This window comes from Peromyscus eremicus, chromosome 5 (genome assembly GCF_949786415.1).
Source record: "Peromyscus eremicus chromosome 5, PerEre_H2_v1, whole genome shotgun sequence".
Taxonomy (NCBI): Eukaryota; Metazoa; Chordata; class Mammalia; order Rodentia; family Cricetidae; genus Peromyscus; species Peromyscus eremicus.
In genome coordinates, this window is record NC_081420.1 from 90,679,929 (window position 1) to 90,701,882 (window position 21,954).

The 21,954-nt window shown below is 47.9% G+C and overlaps 1 protein-coding gene across 2 annotated transcripts in view; it reads right to left on the reverse strand.

Annotated features, from left to right (window-relative positions):
• Positions 1–5,497: 5,497 nt before the first annotated feature.
• Gan (gigaxonin) overlaps positions 5,498–21,954 on the reverse strand; it is a 48,599-nt gene continuing 32,142 nt past the window's right edge. For both annotated transcript variants that reach the window (XM_059263941.1, XM_059263940.1), the window contains exons 4-11: positions 21,416–21,633; positions 21,168–21,289; positions 18,519–18,631; positions 17,630–17,779; positions 16,352–16,488; positions 15,592–15,720; positions 8,018–8,127; positions 5,498–7,933 (exon numbers count right to left, since the gene is read on the reverse strand). In XM_059263941.1, coding sequence (XP_059119924.1) covers positions 7,752–7,933; positions 8,018–8,127; positions 15,592–15,720; positions 16,352–16,488; positions 17,630–17,779; positions 18,519–18,631; positions 21,168–21,289; positions 21,416–21,633 — 1,161 coding nt within the window. In that variant the 3' untranslated portion in view covers positions 5,498–7,751. The remainder of the gene's footprint in view (positions 7,934–8,017; positions 8,128–15,591; positions 15,721–16,351; positions 16,489–17,629; positions 17,780–18,518; positions 18,632–21,167; positions 21,290–21,415; positions 21,634–21,954) is intronic.

The window sequence follows — 21,954 nt, forward strand, 5'->3', positions numbered from 1 at the left end:
TATGTGCATGTGAGTGTGCATGGAGGCCAGAGGACAACTTGTGGGAATCGGTTTTCTCTCTCTCTACCACATGGGTCCTGGGAACTAAACTCAGGTCCTCAGGCTTTACCTGTAGAGCCCCCTTACTAGCCAGCCTTCTTTTCCTTTCTTCTTTATGACACAATTCAAACGACTAGAAAACCAGGCGGGGACAAGTGTGGGAGGTTTGAAAATGGCAGGAGAGTGTACATGACAGTGCCTCCTTCTGGACAGAAGTCCTCAGACTGCTGAAGGGAACTGTACGGGCTGTGGGAAGGGCCCTGTTTTCAGACTCCTTCCATCTAGCTGGCCACCGGGGGCCATGAAGACAGCCCAGCACACTGAGGATGGGGAGGGGAGCTGGGGGCTGCTCTTACCTGCTGAGGCTGCTCCCTTGTGTCCACAGTGTTCCCATTGCTAGGTAGGGTTGGAGTGAATGGCCAAGTGTCTCTACAGCAGGCTTTCACCAGAGGGGAGACAAAATAGAACATAAGAATGGGGTCCCTAGAAATGTTTCACAAGAGGCAACCGAGCACCAGGCCGGCTCCTAGGGAATGTCGGCTGAGCTCACCAAGCACCCTCCTGGGCAGCCAGCCCAAGCTGGGAGGCACGACTGTCATTTCCCAGCTTAAGGCAGAGCAGGGCAGCAAAGAGTTCAAAACGAAATGGGTGTCAACCAAAAATCAGGGTTCTGGCGGACAGTATGGCTTAAGGAAATCTCTGGAAACAAGACTTTTCTGGAAAGTTGGACCATGAGCACCCTGGTGAAGGAACTGCCATGGTGGCTGGTGGCCAGTGGCCACAGTCAAGAGACCAAAGGGATGACAAGCGGAGCAGAGGGGCAGGGAGCAGGGCAAAGCACAGGAGGGACACAGGGCTACTTCCCCAAACCCTCGGAATGACTAACCCCCTTTTCACTCAACACACAGTCCCAGAGCCTCTGGCTGGCAAGAGCTCTGGATGCCAGGACAGAGCACCACACCGACCGTCCTGCCTGCAGAGGGCCCCTGGTGGTGCTCACAGAAGCAATCCCTCGGTACTGCAGAAGGCCCCTGGTACCCCAAGGCTGTTCTAGCTGATGGTCTAAAGATGATAGAAGAGCAATCCCAGCATTTGGGAGGAAGAGGCAGGAGGCTTAAGACCTTGTCTCACAAAATTCAAGAAAAGTAAATACACTAAATTAAGTAAGTAGCAAGATGATGAAATTCTGTAATCCTGCCTAGTGGCCTGAAATGTTCTGGAGTGTACACACCTCCTTTATATGATGACCACCAGGATAGAGCCTAAAGGCCTTTGTAGGGCCTGGTTACTTGCTAAGTGGCTAGACGGTCCCAGGCTGCTCAGACCTCACGCGGCACGCTTGCCTAGACCCTCCGGGCGGGAGGCATGGCCTTCACCACAGACACAGAGAGAGCAGTTTCCACATTAACACCCAAGTTAAAGAAGCAGAAGCTTAGGTTTGTCATCTCAACCAGAGACTTAGAAAATACCCAGTTTATTTGGTCACTCTAGATGACAAATTTGATATTCTGGTGAAAAAGAAAAGTTCCACCTTGGTAAAGGATTTTAAGGAAATTTAGAGGACTCTATTAGGCAAGCTCTCAACAGAGGGAGACTGACCACATTTTTTTTTTTTTTTTTTTGAGACAGGGATTTTCTATGTAGTTCTAGCTGTCCTGGTGCTTGCTATGTAGACCAGGCTGGCCTTGAACTCACAGAGATCTGCCTGCCTCTGCCTCCCGAGTACTGGGATTAAAGGCTTAGGGCACCACACTTGCATGAGGTTTTAAAATGTACCAGGACTCAGTCACTCTAAGCATGCAGGGCTCTGAAGGGAGCACAGGGCTCTGAGGGGAGCACTCACAGAGGAGTGCAGTACTCTGAGGGAAACATAGGGCTGAGGAGAGGGAGGGCTGGGCTCTGAGAGGATCATTGTTTTGGCCTCTACTGACTACCCAAGTCTTCCATTTAAGTAGGCTAGGTCCAACAGTGACCTGAGAAATGGCCATTCCTGTGAGAACTAACTCCTGAAAGAGTGTCTCTAATTGTGGAGCTCCCGTAAGCAACTCCCTTCTGACTTGGGGACCAGGAGGGACCAGAGGCTGGGGCACTGAGAGCCTGTTACTGGTGGTGTGGAGAAAGTATGTGCAGGAGAGTCCCCTGTGACAAATCAGACAAGTCATGATTTAAAAACAAAACAAAACGTGATTCCAGGTAGCTGGGTCAACCTTGATCTTGAACCTGGAAAACATCTGTTTCGTTCTGACATCTGGTGCTACCAGAACTGATGGAAGAAAAGAATGTAGTGAGGAACCAGTAAAAGAAAAAATTCCCAGGAAACGACAGCACCTTGCAAGAAACAGCAGCCTCGAGCATCTAAGTTCCAAACACCGTGTCAAATCACAGACACAAGCTCTCTTCTCTGATCCTAACAAGGGCAGAAACTAAGCCCTCCTCCACTTTACACAGCATTGCTGTGTGAATACACTACTTCTCTGCTACAAGAAAACATAGCCTTTTAAATGACTCTTTCAAGTTCAAGTTCAGTTTCAAGTAATCTCTTTGTAGTAGCCCCAGAAGAATTACCGCTCCTCCAGGTTTAAAGTGCCTATTTAAAAAAAGTAAGAAAATGGAAACTATGCCTTAGAGGACTGAACTTCGCAAGGCTGCTCACTTTGTTACAGGACAGAATGCTGAATTCTTTTCATCTGCCAGGGAACCAAATGCAATGCTACATCACGAGGTAGCTGACAGGAAGGTTTGCTTTTCCCCTATAAACAGCAAGAATGGGATGACTACAAGGAATTCCCATCCAATTCAACAGGAGACGCCATAAAGTCAGCATGGAGACTTCCCTGGTGCAGCCTGAAGAATTCAGCACCAGGGTCTAAGGTGTACCTGGAGGTTCTCTGTACCTGGTACGAAGCAAGGCCCCTAAGTCTCCTGTCAGTGCTAAAATGCTCAAAAGAAGAAACAGAACTCACGAGGCGGAAGGCAGAGCCACTCCGAGTTACAAAACTTCAGAGGAGCCTGCAGTTCAACTCCCCCCAGACCCAGCAGCAAGAGTGGGACACCCACCTAAGTTCGGGCTCCTCTGCAGTCGGGCCCCAGAACTGTATGTATACATCTAAACGAACCATCAGGAGCCTTTGGGGACAATTCAAAAGGCAGAAAGACCCCTCAGCACCCAAAGCAGTTTCCTTCCCCACTGACTGCATGGGGGCAAATTCAATGAAGTGTTAGCTTTAGTCTTTAGGAACAAACCCTGCCTTGCTTCCAGAAGACACCCAGTAAAGCCTGAGACTGCCAACAGCCAACGGGCGGGGAGAAGCAGAGGGTTTCCAGTTTCTTCAGCTAGAAAGGTTCAGTCTAGGAGCTGAAACCATACTACAAATGATGTACATCTTAGGAAGAAAAAACACCTGCATGTCAAGAAAACCCAAGTTCTTGTTGGACTGGCTGGACTATCACCTTTAAGAGCCCAGAGGCCTGGCTTCTGCTTTGCGCTGCTGCTCATACTCGAGTGTTCGCTCTAGGAAGAGGAGAGCACACTTACCCACCTCAGACATGGCAAGTAAGATGCCGTAAATCAAGCTAACGGTAACAGGATGAACATGATGAGGTACAGTGGGCACAGAGCCTCAACAGTCCTACAGAAGCACATGGAGATGCAAGCATATGCTAGGAGTCCATGAGGCACCAGGAATTCTTGATTCTGTTCTAGTTTCCTGCGCCACAGGAGGCCAGCCCACCTGTGAACAACAGGTAAAGCTCAACAGAATGGAGGCCGGTAGTCTCTGCCTAAGGAAAAACATCCCGTTGAAGGCTAGGGTGCTGTGACTCAATGCCTACTTGCAAACCCAGACCAACTCACTCTGACTTTACAAGGCAGGAGGGTGGACTGTGTCCCGCTGCCTCCAAGTGAGGTTCCCAGAAATGCGGGCACAATTCTTGGGAGGCCCCCAGTATTTGTTGGGTGATCCAGGCAGGCACTGTCACGCCTCACCAATCACTGGCTTCCTTAGCGCTCTTTTGGTTAAGGGGAAGTCACTGTAAGAAAGAAGCCTTGCTCTACCTTCCAGTGGGTAATTCTCAGGCAGTTCTGGTGCCGTTAAGTGCAAACAGTGAAAGGCACCTCACTCCTTCCCAGAGCATCCAACGTCTGCATCTGACCGCAGGGGGACTGTGCGACAAGACAGCACTGTGGTGTTTGTCGCCCTCTCCGGAGGACTTCTGGGACCCTGGCACAGTGCACTGGGCAGGAGGTACCAAGTGCAGCCCTCAAGGAGAGCTGTTTCCCTAGACAAATGACTGGCATCCTGTGAAAACCTGAGGCACCACAGCAAGGACAGCCCTACCTTCACCACCTCCACAAAGGGAATGTGTTTCTGAGACACTGCTGAGGGGTGGCCTCTCCCCACTTGTACAGAATAAAATGACACTTTCAAGCCACTGGAGATGTAACAGAACACTTGCTCCAGGACAAAGATTCAGATACAGCCCCACAGTCTTTTGGTTGCAGCATGGTGTGAATGTCCAAGCAGAGTCATGACCCCTCAGAGCAATCAAACAGCAAGCTCAACCCCTCAGACTAGCCCTTGCTAGAACCAACTGCTAGCTGGTAAATAAATACACTTTTTAATCCTGCTAAGGAAGAGAGATGCAAACCCAGTAAAAAGTGACTACTGTCTACAATAGTTCCACATTTACACACAACACGTGTTTGACACGGCCCTGGAACTGAAGGTCGACAGACTCAAGGGTTTATCTGAAGCACCAGGAGACAGTAGTTATATAGCTTGTGACTATGATTCAAAAGTAAACATATACAGACGGACTTATCAAGTCACGTGGCACAGCACGCACACACATTCATTCATCTAGCACGCTTTTTCTTCTCACAGAACGTAAGCACTCTTGAGATGAAAAAACAACACTTCATTTTAAATTAAGCACTTAAATCTTTGAAAAATCTATGTTTAGATATGTTAGAGAAACAAACAAAAACAAACAAATGAATAAACAAACCCACTTTAGACTCTAGCCGAGGAGAGTACCTTGGTTCCACCATTAAGACAATGACCTCCCAATGAAAAGAAATTTCACTTCCCAAGATGTTTGTGTTTCAGATTTTAAGATCTAGCCTCAATTGCCAAATACAACATACACCGGTCAAAGTGCCTTACCGAGAAGGGAAGGACCACTCATTCCGACTTGACCAAGACACCAGTGGAGTAGTAAAACACAAGCCTGCACCCCAGGAGCTACAAGCTACTTCTCCACACTAACAGAGAGTAGTTACAGGAGGTATGACTGACTCTGAAACATCATAATAAAATTAAATACAGCCCTGCTTTTCAACAGGATAGTCTCTCTCTCTCTCTCTCTCTCCTCTCTCTCTCACATACACACACTCACTCACTCACTCACTCACTCACTCACCCACTCACCTAAAAATAATAGTTTGGCACTTAGCAGCTTTTGTTGTTATTGCATCCCATATTAAGTTGCAAATTTATTTTATAAAACATTAATTTCTGCAGCTACAGTGTCAATGAACTGAACTGAACAACTCGTTTGCTTTTGTTTGTTTGTTTTTAAGTGAACCGACACGTCAATAGGCACTAGTGACGTCACCATTGGACCCATGACTCTAAACCGTCTCTCCTTGGAGAGGCCTGAAGCAGACTGAGAAGAATTTTAAAACTCCAGGAGTTCAAACAAACAAACCAACCAACAAACAAAAATCAAAACCCAAACCCCAAACAGAGCAGTTAGCCAGCTGTCCTGATATCAGTTTCTCTCTGCTCTGCAGGCCATGGCTCTGTCCTATGCAGGTATTTCACCAAAGTCACCTTGTCCTTCTGGCAATTTCTCTCCTCTGCAGCCACCATGGCAGCAACAGCAGAAAGTGCTTCCTCTGCCGTAGTTTCTCTGATGGAAAGCTCCCCAATGGGGAGACGTACCAACAACACGGCTTATACGAAACACAATCCAAGCCTGACTTTGACTGGATGGCATTAATGTGTGGCACGTCTGGCCTGCAGCAAGGGATAAAAACTTAGACCTTCTCTTGCCAAGTTGCTTCTGGCCAAGGCAGAGCGAGGGCGCCACTCCCAGCCCCTTTTACATCTACCCTTTGGCTTCCCCAACTTTTTATAGTGCCAATCACTCAAGACAGGTTTAGGAAAATCCCTGCAGAGAGGCCATGCCTTTTCAGGTCCACAGGTGCAAAAATAGGATTAATGCTTTATATGCATTTTAATTGTATATAAATATCTCACATAGGAAGTTTCTAGAAGAAATTTCTGTTCTCCAATTTATAACCAAAGGATGTACTTATACATTTAGCACTCACTAAGATACAATGTTGCCTCTTCTAGCCATACTCTAAAGAAACTTGTAGAAAACAATTAGAAATTAGGAACTCTACATCAAGCTGACAAGAAATTTGATATTGCATACAGCTCACACTATCAAGTAATGGAGTGCACTCAAGTCCCTGATTTCCCACCAAGGTGGCAAAGCCTGAATGAAAACAGACTATCTTACAAGATAAAGTCCACCATCTAAAGAATTTCTTTACTAATGGGAATGGGAAGGAGAGAAAGAGTAGAGGACACTAATGGGAAGAGAATGAAATTAAGTTGAGGTAGTTTATTCTACCAGCCAAACATTACTGGGAGTGAAATTCATCTAAAACTCCTACCAGTGAACGGCTTTGGGAGCAGCCTGTTACAAAGACAAGATTCTAAACACACTTGCATTCGAAGACAAGTCTGTAACTTCTAAGCAGCAGTAAACAGGACTCAGTGTGCTTTCAGACAGAGTATATGAAGTTTTTGATCCCTATGTACATTATCTGGACAGCTTTGTTTTTTTTTGTTTAAAGTGTTCCATTATTTTTAGTTGCAGCAGATTTCTATCATTTGCCCAACTCTACAATCTCCTCTGCGCTAATAGCCTGGAGTATAGAAAATGGTTTTGCTTTTCCAGGTGGAAAGGAAGAATGGTACAAGCTCCCTCCCGAGCTGACAGTACCCGCCTGGAACTCTCTCATGTCACCAGGGTCTTTTACAGTGAGCATTCCTTTAAGCTCACATAAGGGCTGCAGACTTGAGCTCCTCGGGTGACTGAATCTTTACTAAGAGAGACTGTGGCCAGAGAGGAGTTTTATGTCAGTTTCAATTCATCAGAATATAGTTCTTCAAGAGTCTTTAGACAGCACTAGTAATGAATGGGAACTAACTGGCACAAACCTCAGTTTACTGAGTGGGGACAGACATTCTACCCCTCCACACAGTACAAGGACAACCTTGTCTGCTGGGTATACTGGTTTGCATATATGGATTCTGTTGTTTGTTTACCACAGCACACGCACTAGGACATAGTTAGTAAGAGTTCCCTTCTGGGAAAATGCACCTTAGGGCTTTAACTTTGATATTTCCCATGACACCAACCCCCCACTCCCTCCTCCTTTTGACACTCACTAGCCTCCACGGTTTACCAATGCATCAGGCTGGAGGAACTGATTCCTCCCGGGTAGTTTTTCAACAGTTACATGGTCTCCATACAAGAGCAGAAGCCCAAGCTTCTAAGCATTAAAAAACCACCGAAGAGTAACCATACTGAAACCCAGCACACAGCATGATGGAGCTGCTTCTCGGCACTTGCTGACGTCCAGCCACGTGATGCGCTTGGGGCAGGATCTCGCTTTTGGCTCCTCTTCCTCTTCAAGGGGAATGGACCCGGATGCGGAACAAGCCTTGCTGCAGCTGCAGGCGGAAGAGCTTGCAGTTGGCTATGCGCAGAGCTGCACAGCCTGTGCGTCGAAGGTCGGATGGCAGGAGTGGCTTCGTGTGGTGCCAGGTGCCCGTGCTTCTCTTAAACTCACGCACATAGTCATAGTTGGTACCTAAACCCAGAGAGGGAGCAGAGCTGAGCTGGTGCACCTGAGCCACCGGAAGCCGTTCCCAAGAAACCGCGGCAGCTTGCTCACCTGTGTCAAGGTCTCCGATAACATAAATACTGGCTCCTATGGGGACAGCTCCATAAACGAAGGATGAACTGGCAGGGATGCATAGGTTCTGATCGTTAAGATAGATCCACCTGAAAGCAAGGCCAACAGACACAACTCAGGAAACCAAAATACAAATGGCGTGTTCAGGAAGACAAACAGGTACAATGCAGCTTGGCACTGCCACTCTTGACCCCCACTCCACTTGCAGGAACCTTGGCTGTGGTTACTGTCCACACGGACAGCAAAGGCTCAGGCATAGTGACTCCCACGGAGTGGGACTGCCTCTGCTGAGCACCACAGCTCTGGGACTCATTCATGTGTGGCTTACGTCGCTCACATACTATTGCTCCCCCCAGTTTAAAATTTTAATTGTGTGTTTATGTCTGTCTGTGTGTAGGTATGTGCATATGAGTGCAGTGCCCACTGGGGTCAGAGGTCAAAGTCAAAACTCCTGGAACTCCCTGATGTGAGTGCTGGGAATTGAATCCCAGTCCTTTGCAAGAGCAGCAAATGTCTTAACCACTGAGTATCTCTACAGCCCAGGGGTATGCTTATTGCTAACGTCCCATCATACTTGCTAGCATTTATCTGGACGCCTTCTGGCTTGGGCTGCTGTAACTACAATGGTCAGGGACATTAGATGAGTCTTGTTTGGTTCTGGTTTTGGTGGACTTATAGAACTGCTGAATTCTGCAGAAAGGGCACGTGCCACGTAAGTGATGAGAAAATGTCCCTCTTACCCCAAATACAATGCTGCTCTGTTTTCTAGTTTGTGAGGCCTGGGAATCCCAGCTGCTCGTGCCCACTGGGTCTTGGTGCCCTCAGTCCTTTGAAGACTGTGCCACTGTGACAGCGAGAATTTCCTTAAAGTCTAACTATGCTAGGTATTTTGGCATGAGCTTACTGGCTAATTCATGTACCTTCTTTTGCAAAATGTCTATTCAAATAAAAATAAGATAAGCTCTTAAAAAAAATCTAAAAAAAACCCAACCAAAAACCTGATTAACCTTCAAGTATCAAAGTCAGAAAAGACAGGGGCTATCACAGGCTAAGGGACAGCAAGGAAACACAGCTCCTGTCAGCAACTAGAACCCAGGCTGAACTGAGGCAAGTGACATGTTGGTGGAAAGCGGGTGACATTGCAGCAGTCTGTAAGTCAGCTAGCATTGCCCAGCTTTGACATCTGTATTCTGGCCAAGGGGGGCACTGGCATTAGAAGTTAAATGAATGGCTTATGGGAATGCCTTGACTTTCTGAAACTCTTCTGGAAGTCTAAGTTACTGCAGGGGCTGGAGAGATGGCTCAGTGGTTTAAAGCACTTGTTGCTTTTGCAGAGGATCCAAGTTCAATTTCCATCACCAACATGGTGGCTCACAGGCATCTGAAATTCCATTTCTAGGGGATCTGATGCCCTCTACTGACCTCCACAGGCACTCACACAGTATACAGATAATACAGGCAAAGCACTCCTAAACATAAATAAATATACAAAATGACTGCAAACAGATGTGGCTCAGCTGCTGAGGTGTTTGCTGCTCAGCCTGTTGCCTTAGTCTGATCCTTGGGAATCTGCACTGTAGAATCAACTCCTGCAAAGGCTGTTCTCTGACCTTCATGAGACAGATAAAATCCAGGCTTTGCCATGCAGTGATGTTCACTCAGGAAACCGTGACCCATTTCCCACTAATAGCTTACAGGCATGTCAAATCATAGCCCGTGCCTAAGCAGCCTTGAGGCCCCCTGTCCAGGATGGTGCATGCAGTTCAGCGGACACTTGGCCTACCCACGCTGCTGCACAGCAGCTAAAGAGCCAGTGTAGCAGGTGAGTGAACTCTGATGTCAACTACCAACATAGAAACATCTCTCATGGAGTATTACTCATTTCAACAAACGCTTCCTTGACTGTTATGAAACAGGTAGCTTCCTTATTTTGAATTCCAAGAAACAAGGAAACAAGGTAATTGTCCAAGATTATAAAACAACGCTAAGCCACCACCATATTTCCCTCCCCGTCCCCTTCTCTGTCTCACCTTCCCTCTTCCTTTCTCTTTCTGTGAGACAGGGTCTCGGCTGGTCTCCAGTGTGCTAAGCTGCCAAGGGCGATCTTAACTTCTGATCCTTCTACCTCGTGAGTGCTGGCCAACACCCCCAGTTTATACAGAGGATGGGCCTGAGTGCTCCATCATGCTCTCTTCTGAGCCACATCCCCAGCCTGTGATCAGGTGGTTTGCTGGGGCGAGGAATATGGAATTTGGCCTCACACGTTAGTATGAATTCTACCTACTTAGCCATATCCCAGCCCAATGCCCGCTGTCATCCCTTGTCCATGACTGTAGACATTACTGCATTTTCTCTGTTTAGATCACTGGTGTGGTTTCTGCCTGCAGGCAGACCGTGACTGGAAGCGATGAGGTCAAGAGCAGGGTTCCCGTCCCTCCTCACACCTTCACAAGTCTTACTAAGGCAGCTGAAGAACTCTCTTCTTTCCAACCATCAGATCCAAATGGGATGACATGGTCAGCAAGGGCAGGCAGTGTGGTGTTTCTACAGAACATCAGAATGACCGATACACGGTCATACATGGCTGACTCAGCCCCGAGGCCACACTGCACAGGTTAACTGCTGGCCCTGCCTTCTAAGACTGAGGCAGAGGAACTTCTCTGCAGATCCTTGCAAATAGGATGAAGAGAAAACATCAACTAGCTCAACAGCTGCAGAGCAAGGCCTGGGATGAAAAGACACACCACATCTGGACAACCCAGGCACCCTAGAGAGCTGAGGACACTGCACACGCTTTCCTCCCCGACTCTCCGTCCTAAGTTTTCAGTAGGTATTGATGCTGGCTTGAACTAGAGGTTCTTCTGTTTCGGTCTGTTGAGTACCAGGGTTATAGTGTGTTCTACCATGCCCAGCCATTTCTACCTTCTCTCGGTGAACGGAATGGGGTGACAGGCTTCACAGGCCTCATTTTTTCTACCATCCCCCTGGGAAACAATGGGTTTCTTGTCTTTGGAGGGCAGGAGAGTTCCAGGGATTTACTTAGCCCTTCCCGCCACAATGGCCCTCAACCCAAGGTCCGCAGCATCTGTCAGGTGTCAAGCATCCCTATTCAACTGTACACTCAAAGATGAAAAGGTGGAGCCAGCAGCACACACAGCTTCAAAGGTAACACAAGGGTCACGTGTCAAGGCAGGAAACTCAGGCAGAAGCCAAAGGCCAGGACTCCCTCGGAAAGGAAGAGGCCACAGAGATGCCTCGGCCTCAGGCCACTCAGCAGACACTAAGCACAGCAGGGCACTTACCCTGCAGAAACCTGGGGAGGGAGAACGTGTGTGGAGCACTGCTCTGAGACGTGGAGAGTCCACAGCAGGGTGCAGCAGGAGAGAAGGTGGGTGGGTGTCCAGGAGACCCCTTGTCGAGTGTGAAAGGTAAAATGTGGCAGTGGCATGAGAGTGAGAGACCTGAGGGCACCTTGTCAGAGTGTGGGGACAACTAGGAAGACAGCAGAGAGACAAAGCAAAGGACACAGGAACTTCCAGAAAGAGAGAAGTCCCTGCTTTCCACGTGTCTCCATGTGTCATTACCATGACTTGGGAGTAAGGTTTGGCCTTTTTTTTTTTTTAATTCAGAAACCACAGAAAATAGTAAGATAGGGCATTTTTCCAGGAAAGTTTTAACCTAAAAATAGGGAACAAAGACAGGAAAGACAAGAGATTACTTACAATCTGAATGGTCTGCAATCTAACACAGACTGCTGCTCATCTGGCAGCAGCTGCCACAGCATGCAGAGAGAGCTCACCCGGGAACTCGGCCCCACTTCTGGGTGGTGTTTTTCTGCCAGCATTTACGGGAACAGAGTGAGGCCAGTGGGGTGGGTACATCGGCGGACTCTGCAGCCAGAATGCCTGTGCTTGGGTTCCAGGTCTGCTGCATGCTCACCCCCCTGTGCTCTGGTGTCCTCACATGGAAAATGGGACAGGGCAGTGTCTGTGCCTCAGAGGGGAACAGAAGAGCCCAGGCAGTGACTGTGCAGCATCTGGTTTTGCTCATGTTCAGTGTTTTACAAATGTGCAAACGTCCTGTGTGTCACTGACAGGAAGTCTTAGCAGCTGCTTTCTGTTTATAAACTACACTGGGGAGCCTGGGAACACAAAGGATGGAGATGTATGTATTTTATCTGAAAACAACAACAACAAAAAATCCCCATGAGACAGGGTTTCACTGTGTAACAGCCGTGGCTGTCCTGGAACTCACTCTGTAGGCTGGGTTGGCCTCAAACTCAAAGAAATCTGCCTGCCTCTGCCTACTGAGTGCTATGATTAAAAGTGTGCGTCACCACTGCCTGGTGAAAAAAAATTTTTCTTAAGATGAAGGGTGTGGTGGTTTGAAAGAAAATAGTGCCCAAAGGGAGTGGCACTATTAGGAGGTGTGGTCTTGTTGGAGGAAGTGTGTCACTATGGAGGTGGGCTTTGAGGGCTCATATGTTGAAGCCACGCCCAGTGTCTTAGACCACTTCCTGTTGCCTGCAAGATCTAGGACTCAGCTCCAGCCCCAGCACTATGTCCCATCATGATGATAATGGACTGAATCTCTGAACTGTAGTAAGGAAGCCATCTCAATTACATGTTTTTCCTTTATAAGAGTTGCTGTTGTTACAGTGTCTTTTCATAGCAATAGAAACCCTAACTAAGACAAAGCGTTTTCCTTATTTTGTGTGTGTTTGTGTATGTATTCATGTGTGATGGTGTGCTTGCACTTGTGTGTAGGTCAATGTCACGCCTGGCTCTCAGGTGGGTGCTGGGGTAGAATGAAGACCTGCATGTTTGAGCAGAGAGCATTTTACTCACTGACCCACTTCTCCCTTCCCCCCTTTTAAATACAAGAGCAGGGCTGGAGTGGTGGACAGTGGTCAGAAGTGCTGACTGCTCTGGGGATCTCACACCCCTCTTGACCTCCCTGAGCACACACACAGCACACATTCACACAGACACAAATGAATAATAAAAAATAAATGTAAAGCCAGGCACGATACAGGGGCAGAGGTAGACAGATCTCTGTGAGTTCATGGCAAGCTTGGACTGTACAGAGTTCCAGGTCAGTCAGAGCTACAGAGTGAGACCCTCAAGAAAGAAGATTAAAAACAAAACAAAACAAACAAACAAGCAAGCAAACAAAAAACCAAATAGAAATAAACCAACAGAAACAAAGGAGCACGACTTTTACTCACAGGGTCATAGTTTCATACTGAGAACAGGTAGTCAAGTTCATCAACAACAGACATGCAGCAGGCTGACTGGCAGGAACACCAAGCATGTCCCGGGACAGCCAGGAAGCTGGACAGTCAGACTGGAGTCCCACCCCAGGCAACAGACAAAAAAGAATAAAAACGTAAGCAAACGACCTCAGACAAGTTGCAGCTTACGCTAACTACACACTGAGTCAGTCGTCACGGAAAAGGTTTGTGTCAGTGTTTTATCAAAAGCCAAACATGCTGCCACTGCCTGCTAATCCAGCGGGACAGACTGTCTTTTTACACTCATCTGGGCAAGAGATTAATACACCGTTTCCTACTGCGGCAACCAGCCCCCACATTGGCACATCAAAGAAGAAACATAACATGCCTCTGACATCCTTTATGCCCTCCCCCACACAGCAAATACCGTCTAAACTGCCTCATTTTCTGTCTGGTAAATTCCCCTGACAGTCTACCCTAATAATGGGAAGTAAAAGCATCTCTGAACATATCCTAAATGGAAAGCATGTGATGGATCAGGCAACATTTATACAATGTCTAACACCCTGTATCTGTTCATTATTCACCCTGAGCTCAAAGACAGGAAATGAGCCGTTGTCTTATGGCGCCCCCTTTGGTTACATGACGGAAGCACATGAGATCAAGCATGATCTTCCCTGGGGATCTGAACAGGCCACTGCAGTGAGAACACTGCCTCGTGCTTAGGAATGGGAAAGTGTGTGACAGGAGGGAACAGTACCTACCAGAGAAGCATGCCGTGGCCTGCCAGGCATTTTTAAAAAGGTTTTTCTGAAGCTGGGCATGGTGGCACACACCTTTAATCCCAGCACTCGGGAGGCAAAGGCAGGGGGATCTCTGTGAGTTCGAGGAACTCTACAGAGCGAGATCCAGGACAGCCAAGGCTTTTACACAGAGACACCCTCGCCCCTCCCCCGCCCAAAAGGATTTTCTTTTTACATTTATTCATTTACTCTGTGTGTGTGTGTGTGTGTGTGTGTGTGTGTGTGTGTGTGTGTGTGATGACTGACAAGCTGTGTGGAAGTCAGAGGACAACTTGCGGGGATCAGTTTTCTCTTTCTATCTTGGGGATCCAGGCAATTGAAATTCAGGTCATCAGGCTTGATGACAAGTGCCTTTATCTGCTGAAACATTTCTGGTCTGTCAGTGTTTCAATAGCTCAGACACCAGCTTAACTGACATATGATGGAGCATCTGATGCCAGCCAGGTTTGATGCTGGAGGATAATACGGCTGGCCACATGGGACTTGGCCTGCAGTTACAAAGTCAGGGAGATGTGCAGAGTATACGGGATCAAGGACTGAGGAGTGTGCTGAGTCTGGCAGATGAAGGCTTTCAACAGGTAAGCTGTCGTTTTGGAAAGGACCAAGTTAACCAGAAGGACAAAAAGGAGCATTTCAGGCCGAAGCATCCTGGCACTGAGCTAGCCAAGGGTTCAGTGTGGTGCCTCTGGGCAGAGAGCAGCAGATGAAGGCCCTGTCATAAAAGGCCACCTACGGACAGGTGTAATGGCTCTTGCCTTTAACTCTAGAACTTGGGAGGCAGAAATAGGTGGGTCTCTGAATACTGATGCCAGCATGGTCGACATACTGAGTTCCAGGACAGCCTGGCCTACATAGAGAGACCCTGTTTCAAAATAATAATAACAAAACTTTATCCTAAAAGCTAGTGACCAATTATAAGCTACTAAGGTCAAGTGTGTGCTAAGTTCCAGGTTCCATGATATTTCTTTAAGTTACTGTGGTGGTTTGAATAAGAATGGCCCCCTTAGGCTCATATATTTGAACACTTGATCTCCAATTAGTGGAACTGTTTGGGAAGTACTAGGAGGTATAGCCTTGCTGGAGGTGGTGTCACTGGGGGCGGGCTTTTTGGTTTTAAAAGACTAGCCATTCCCATGTTCTCTCTTTCTGCCTCCAATTTTCAGATCAAGATGTGAGCTCGCAGCTGTTCCCACCACCATGCCTTTGTTCCATTGTCGTGGATTCTAGCCCTCTGACACTGTAAACCCAATTAAATGCGCTCTTTTATAAGTTCCCTTGGTCATCATGTCTTATCACAGCAATAGAAAAGCAACTAAGGCACCTACCAACTTCTGAAGTCACTGAAAAAACATCTAACATGTACTGGTCATACTCCCGAAACAGAATTCAGTGAAGTCACTGGAAGCTGAGACACATTTCTGGAAGCACAGAGGGCCAGGACAGGTGTGAGGGCCTTGAGACTATCCAACTCATGGAGGGAGAGAACCAGGGCGGAAGCCTCAAGACTGCTTACTTACCTCTTAAATTCATCGTGATAGAACTCAGACTTGCAGGTGACCATCTCGCTGCCCTGGATGTCCTCTCGACTTCTGACTCCTCCAAATACGTACAGCTCCATGGCAACCCCGCAGGCCACTGCTCCAAACCTGCAGGGCCCCGAACACAGGTACTGGCTTAGCACTCAGGACCTCAGCCCGAACTCTACTCCTTGTTCTCCTGTTCGTTGGTCTTTTTGAGACAGGGTCTCATTGCGTACTCAGGATAGGCTGGAACTCACTGTGTAGACCATACTGGCCTTGAACTCACAGCAATCCTCTTGCCTCAGTAGTCTCTCAAGTGCATGTGCCACCACGCCCAGTCCAATTCCTTTTGTCTTTATGTGTACAGGCACATGTGGAGGCCCAATGCTGACGTCCGGAGTCATCCTTGGATTCCTTATTCATTAAGGCAAGGCCTCTCAATTGAACCCAGAGTTTGCCAATAGGGCTAGTCCAGCTAGCCAGCTTTTTCCAGAACCCCTGCCTCTGCCTTTCCAGTGTGGGGACTGCCTGCCTGACATTTACTCAGGTACTGGGGATCTGAACTCAGGTCTCCACACTTGGGCAGCACACCACACACTTGAACACTGAGCCACCTCCCCAGTCTTTACTTCTTGTTGTGACTGCGATGCCGTGTTATACGTGCATATGGGCCTTCTGTTTTAGGAGACGCTATACTCAGAGGCCTCAGATACATCAACAGTAGCACACTGATGGGCACACACACACACTGCCTCACCTCCTCTCTTTCAGTGGACAAATGGCAGTCCACTGCTGGGTCCGCGGATCGTAACACTCCACAGACTCAAACAGTTTTCCATATGATCCTCCACCCATGGCATAGATTTTCTTTTTCATAGCTGCATAGCAGCCAATCTGAAAGGAAAAAAAACAGTGGTGGGGAGAGGTACCATTCGTCATTAGAACTGGATGAACGGAGAGCAAGTGACCCAGAGAGCAGTCACATATGTAGGACAAGTTCTGACTCCTCAAGGAAAAACAATGACGCCCCCTCGCATGACCCTACAGGGCTTCGGAGATGGAAAGAGCTGGTGACACATACTGGAAATCCCCAGAAAAGTGTCTTCATCCATCTTCAGCAAAGAAGCCATAACTATACTTTCTCTACTTCTTATGGGGCCATGCTGGGCATGGAACCCAGACCCTTGAACATGGCAGGCCAGTGTTCTGCCATCACACTGGACCCCAGCCCATAATCCTATACAATATTTTTTTCGATGGCTCTCTTCTTCCACCATGTAGATTCTGGCACTAGTACTCCAGTCCTCAAGCTTGGCAGCAAGCACCTTTACCCACTGAGCCCTCTCAATGTCCCCATAATCTAACTTTTCACAAGAGTTTTTAAATACTGGGGATGTAGACAGTGGCCCAGCACTAGCCTGGTATGCACAAGCCATGGGTTCTGTACCACACTGGGTGAGACAGGGGGAGTGAAGGGAGTTTCCAGAATTTATCTCCTTTAACCAGTATTTGAGCTCCCGAGAAACAAGATTTTTGGACCAATAAGCTGCTCAATTGCTGTCACAATTGTCTAGTTGGACGGGTGCACAGTAAGAGAAGACAGGATATCCATGACATGAACCAGAGTCATAGCCAGATCGACTGATGGACAGCTCTGCCTGTAACCTGAGACTAAGTGAGAGAGGCTCACGGGAGGCAGCCAGGGCAATGGGAGAGATCAGGCTAGCCACCAAGCATCTTCTACAGACCCTGCAACATAGCCCTGCTGCTTGCCGGCAGACGACACTCACACAGGCTCTCTCCTTCTGTGATGTGACTGCTGACATGAAGGCAAGCTGCCGACAGAGCCAGCATTCTACAGCCTGACCCTCGCAGCATTTTTCAAAGGCAGACTTAAGAAATGAAGAGGTGTGCTGGGGAGCACTATGTGAGGTCCCAGTGTGATCCTTCCCACTGTGACAACCGAGCCCAGAAAGAGACACAGACTTTGAAGTCAGCTTGTAAAGAAGCCAGATGCAGCAGATGTTGCACTCACCTTTCTAACCATGGTCAAGTCAGGTTGCTTCGTCCAGGTTTTTGAATAAATATCGTAACACTCCATGGAAATCAACTCCCGGTCACCATCCTCCCCTCCGAGAATGTATAGCATCCCATCTATCTCCACGATCCCAAAGTTGTGTCTTGCCTGGAAAGACATCACAAACCTTTGTAGGAGAAAGTGGATATTCCATGTGTACTAAATGTCACAGGCATTGTTTTATTCCTGCATTCCAGCAAAGAGGAGCCTTGTTTACACTGTTTTTCCTTGGCACTCCTCCTCATTATGTGTGGCTTCCTCAGCACAACAGACAGATCAGTCACTCCTCAGGACCAGGGACAAAAGATGCAGGCTCATCAGCAGAGATGCTGTGCTTAACCTACAGAACTCAGAAGAGCGCCTACCTCCCAGGACAACTGGCTCAGTGGCATTGCTTCTGTGCAGTTATGGGCAGGCAGGAGACTCTGAGAGACAACAAAAGCCAGGTAGTGTAGACTATCTGTGGCCAGGATGGGCAGCATGGAGGACAGGGCATGCCAGACTATCAGGAATTCCAGAAGCATGAGGTGCTCATCATTCACCACAGCCCAAACAGAACAGAAGCAACCCCTGGCTTGTGGAGTCTTTGTAGGAACATGTGAAACCAGCGTGTGCAGAGGTGGAGAACACCATAAAGAAAGGAAGGCAGTGGGCAACAGTAAGGGAGCTGGTGCTAGGCAGGAGGCCAGAAGGAGGCGGGGAGGGAAAGGCAGGAGAGGGAGATGAGGGGACGCAGGGCTCCAGGCAGGCGGAGGCCAGGCCGCCCCTTCTTTCTCTACACTAGACCCACACCAATAAAAGTGCCAAGGAGAAAAGAAGCACACCATGGAGGCCAACTGCACCATACCTCATTCATGGGAGGAAGAGCAGTCCACGTGTTGGCGTCTGGGTCATACTTCTCTCCCGAGCTCAGCGTCTGCTTATTTTCATCTTGGCCCCCCAACACAAACAAAAATCCTTCTGAAAAAAGCACAAGGACAAATAGGACACCGTCAGCAGGTGCTATGGTGCACTCAGAGCTCCCTTCCCCAACCCCGATAGTCTTCTTGCTCCTTGGTGACAGATCCAAACTTATCAGTCACTCTGGCCATTCTACTTCAGTCAACACAGTCTTTGAGGTGATTCTCACCCTACAAGGGGAGAAGAAAGGTGATGCCCCTCTTTGGTCACAGGTAGCTCAGGGCCACCTCAGTTCATTACATTATTCCCTAGCTCTGAGTCTCAAGCAGCATCAGGCCTCCAATCCACATCTATTCTCAGGATCCCAGGGATACTCGGTACAGGGCACTTGACATTCAAAACAGAACGCAAGATTCACTGTTGAGCCTGCTACTGGGGTAGTGGCGGAGGAAAGCTCAGTAATGGAGTACATGGCCAGCACAGACAAGGTCTGGAGTTGTATTCCCAACATTGTAAAAATGAGGGAGGGAATGAATAAGTAAGAGGGCCAGCTGGAAGGAGTACTCAACTTTCTTTTTAAAATTACATTTGACACGATACACATTCTCTCGGTAAGTGTGGCTCTCCCTCATCAAAGCTGCTGTTGTCCGTGGCAGACAGAGGCTAGTGCAGAGAGCACATCTGGCCAAAATGCAGGAAGTGGATGACCAAGGGGTGCCCTGTCCTAACTGGGACATCTGCAACACAAGCCCTGCATCTAAGGCTCAGGGGACATCACGGAAGAGAGGGTGGAAAGACTGGAGGAGGGGTGGCTAGGACAGCTGCTGCAGAGCAGTGTCTTTTAGACAGGACAGGAAGCTGCACCAGTGAGCTGTCAACGATCTGGTTGCCTGCACAAGACCACAGCAGTCCAGACGCCAGCACAGATGGGGAATTTCATAAGGCTCCACATGCTTCTAGATGAAGCACTAGAGGCAGTCAATGACTACTGAGGGAGAATCCGTTTTCTCCAGGGATGAGCCCCTGAGAGGTTTCCCAGTTCTAAATGGTCAATCCTAGACACATGTACATACTGACAACACTAACTGACTCAGGAGATTTTGTATATATATAAACTTCCAGAAGAGGTCATTCATTTGAGATGGGGTCATGGTGGGACATGGAAGAGTTGTAGAGAGCAGAGGGAAAGACAAGAAAATACCATTATATTTATATGTATGGCATATGTATGGCATTCTCAAAAAATTAAAATTAAAAAAATTTCAAGTGTGTGTGTTTGTATGTATATGTATGTGCACATGTCATGGATCACATATGAAGGTCAGAGAACAACTTGTGAGTCCCAGGGAATGAACTCAGGTCCTCGGTGTGGTAGCAAGTGCCTTTTCCCTCCATGGCCAGCTTAACTGATTTAAACCTCCTGCTTGTCTAGGAAATTTCAAGCTTGAACTCACTTTTGGAACAACAGTATTTTCCTGTGACTATCACAAACACATGTAAAACCTCTACTGAAGAAAAAGAGCACCTTCATCCAAGCCCCAGACTACCTGTCATGTTGCAAGGCATTCATTATTCCTACAAATAGGAGCATCCAGCAAAGCCTCTCAGGCACATCAAGAAACATGCTCTCATGGAGTTCAGGAGCAGAAGCAATCACTGCTGCAAAGACCTGAAGTACTGGACAACCAGAGAAGGTAACGCAGCAACACCTTCCACCACCCCGAAAACATACAACTACTACATGACCTCCCACCGAACAATCCCGAAAACACACAACTACTACATGACCTCCCACCGAACAACCCCGAAAACACACAACTACTAAATGACCTCACACTGAACAACCCCGAAAACACACAACTACTAAATGACCTCCCACCGAACAACCCCGAAAACACACAACTACTAAATGACCTCACACCGAACAACCCCGAAAACACACAACTACTAAATGACCTCCCACCGAACAACCCCGAAAACACACAACTACTAAATGACCTCACACCGAACAAAGACTCCCAGAGAAGCAGAAATCAAAACATGCCACGGATGCACTAGTAGATTCTCAGAGCTGAAAAGTCACTGAAGATAACCAAAAGCAGTCATTAACCCCACCACAGAGAGACAAAGCCAGAAGCTGACACAAACAGGCAGAGAGCAGAGGGGAAAGATCTGATGTGCGAGACTTCTAAGAGCAGAGGCAACACGGGAAGAAAAAACAGATGAAGAAGAAAAAGGGCAGGCGAAATGGCTTAGCAGGTAAAGGAGCTTGCTGCAAAGGCTGACAACCTGAGTCTGGTCCTGGAACTCATAAGCCACCACACCAGGTGGTGATGGAGCCCAGACCCAGGGCACTCTGCCATCTGAGCCACACCCCCATCTTTTTTTTTTTTTTTTTGGGACAGTATGCAACTACATATCCCTAACTGACCTAAATTTATTATGCAGACCAGGCTGGTCAAACTCACAGAGATCCTCCTGCCTCTGCTTCCCAAGTTCTGGGATTAAAGGTGTGTGGTACCACACCAGGCAAAATCGCATCTATGTATCTGCATAACTCTGAGATGACATATGACTTGGTCAGCGCATACCATACCTGCTGAAAGAACGCCATGGTTAATTCTTGGCATGCTCAGAGGAGCCAGTTCGATCCACAGCTGCCGATTAGGGTCGTAGAGAGGGCACATACATCGCATGGCGGCCGTGGGTTTCCGTGAACTAAGGAAATAATACATAATTGATGTTTTACAGTTCTGCTCATGACATCCACTGTTGATGTCAGTAGTCTACAGATGGTTAAACACTTTAAAACATACCCCTCTCCCAAGGCCCCTCCACACTCACACTCTCTCCTCCCCTCCAATGGTCACTATGCACTCTGAGTAGCCTCTGGGCTTGAAGCTGGCGAGCATGGCCTCCCCCTGCTGCGGCTGGCTCAGAGGGATGTTGCTGCACTCTTTGACGATCTCTCGTACCAAGGGCTCATTCAGCATCTGCTCCCGCAGGTAGCTGGAGTCCAGCCCCGAAACCCACAGTGCTGACATGACATCCTTCATGTGGACCTGCCGAAGGGAGGAGAAGGGACAGGAGAGGGATGACACAGGTCTTCTGAAACACACTTCCTGACTCTCAGTAGATGGTGGCTGCTAACATCATCACTGCCTGAATATGTACACCAGCTTCCTCTTCTGCTTTTCTTCTTAAAAAAAAAAAAAAAAAGGATTTAATTTTATTTTTATTATTTTATGTGTACAAGTGTTTTGCCTGCATGTATGTCTGTGCACCACATACACGCTGGTGCTTGAAGAGGTGGTGAGCCTCCATGTGTGGCTGGGAATCAAACTGGGGTCCTTTGCAACAAGTGCTCTTAACCGCTGGGCCAA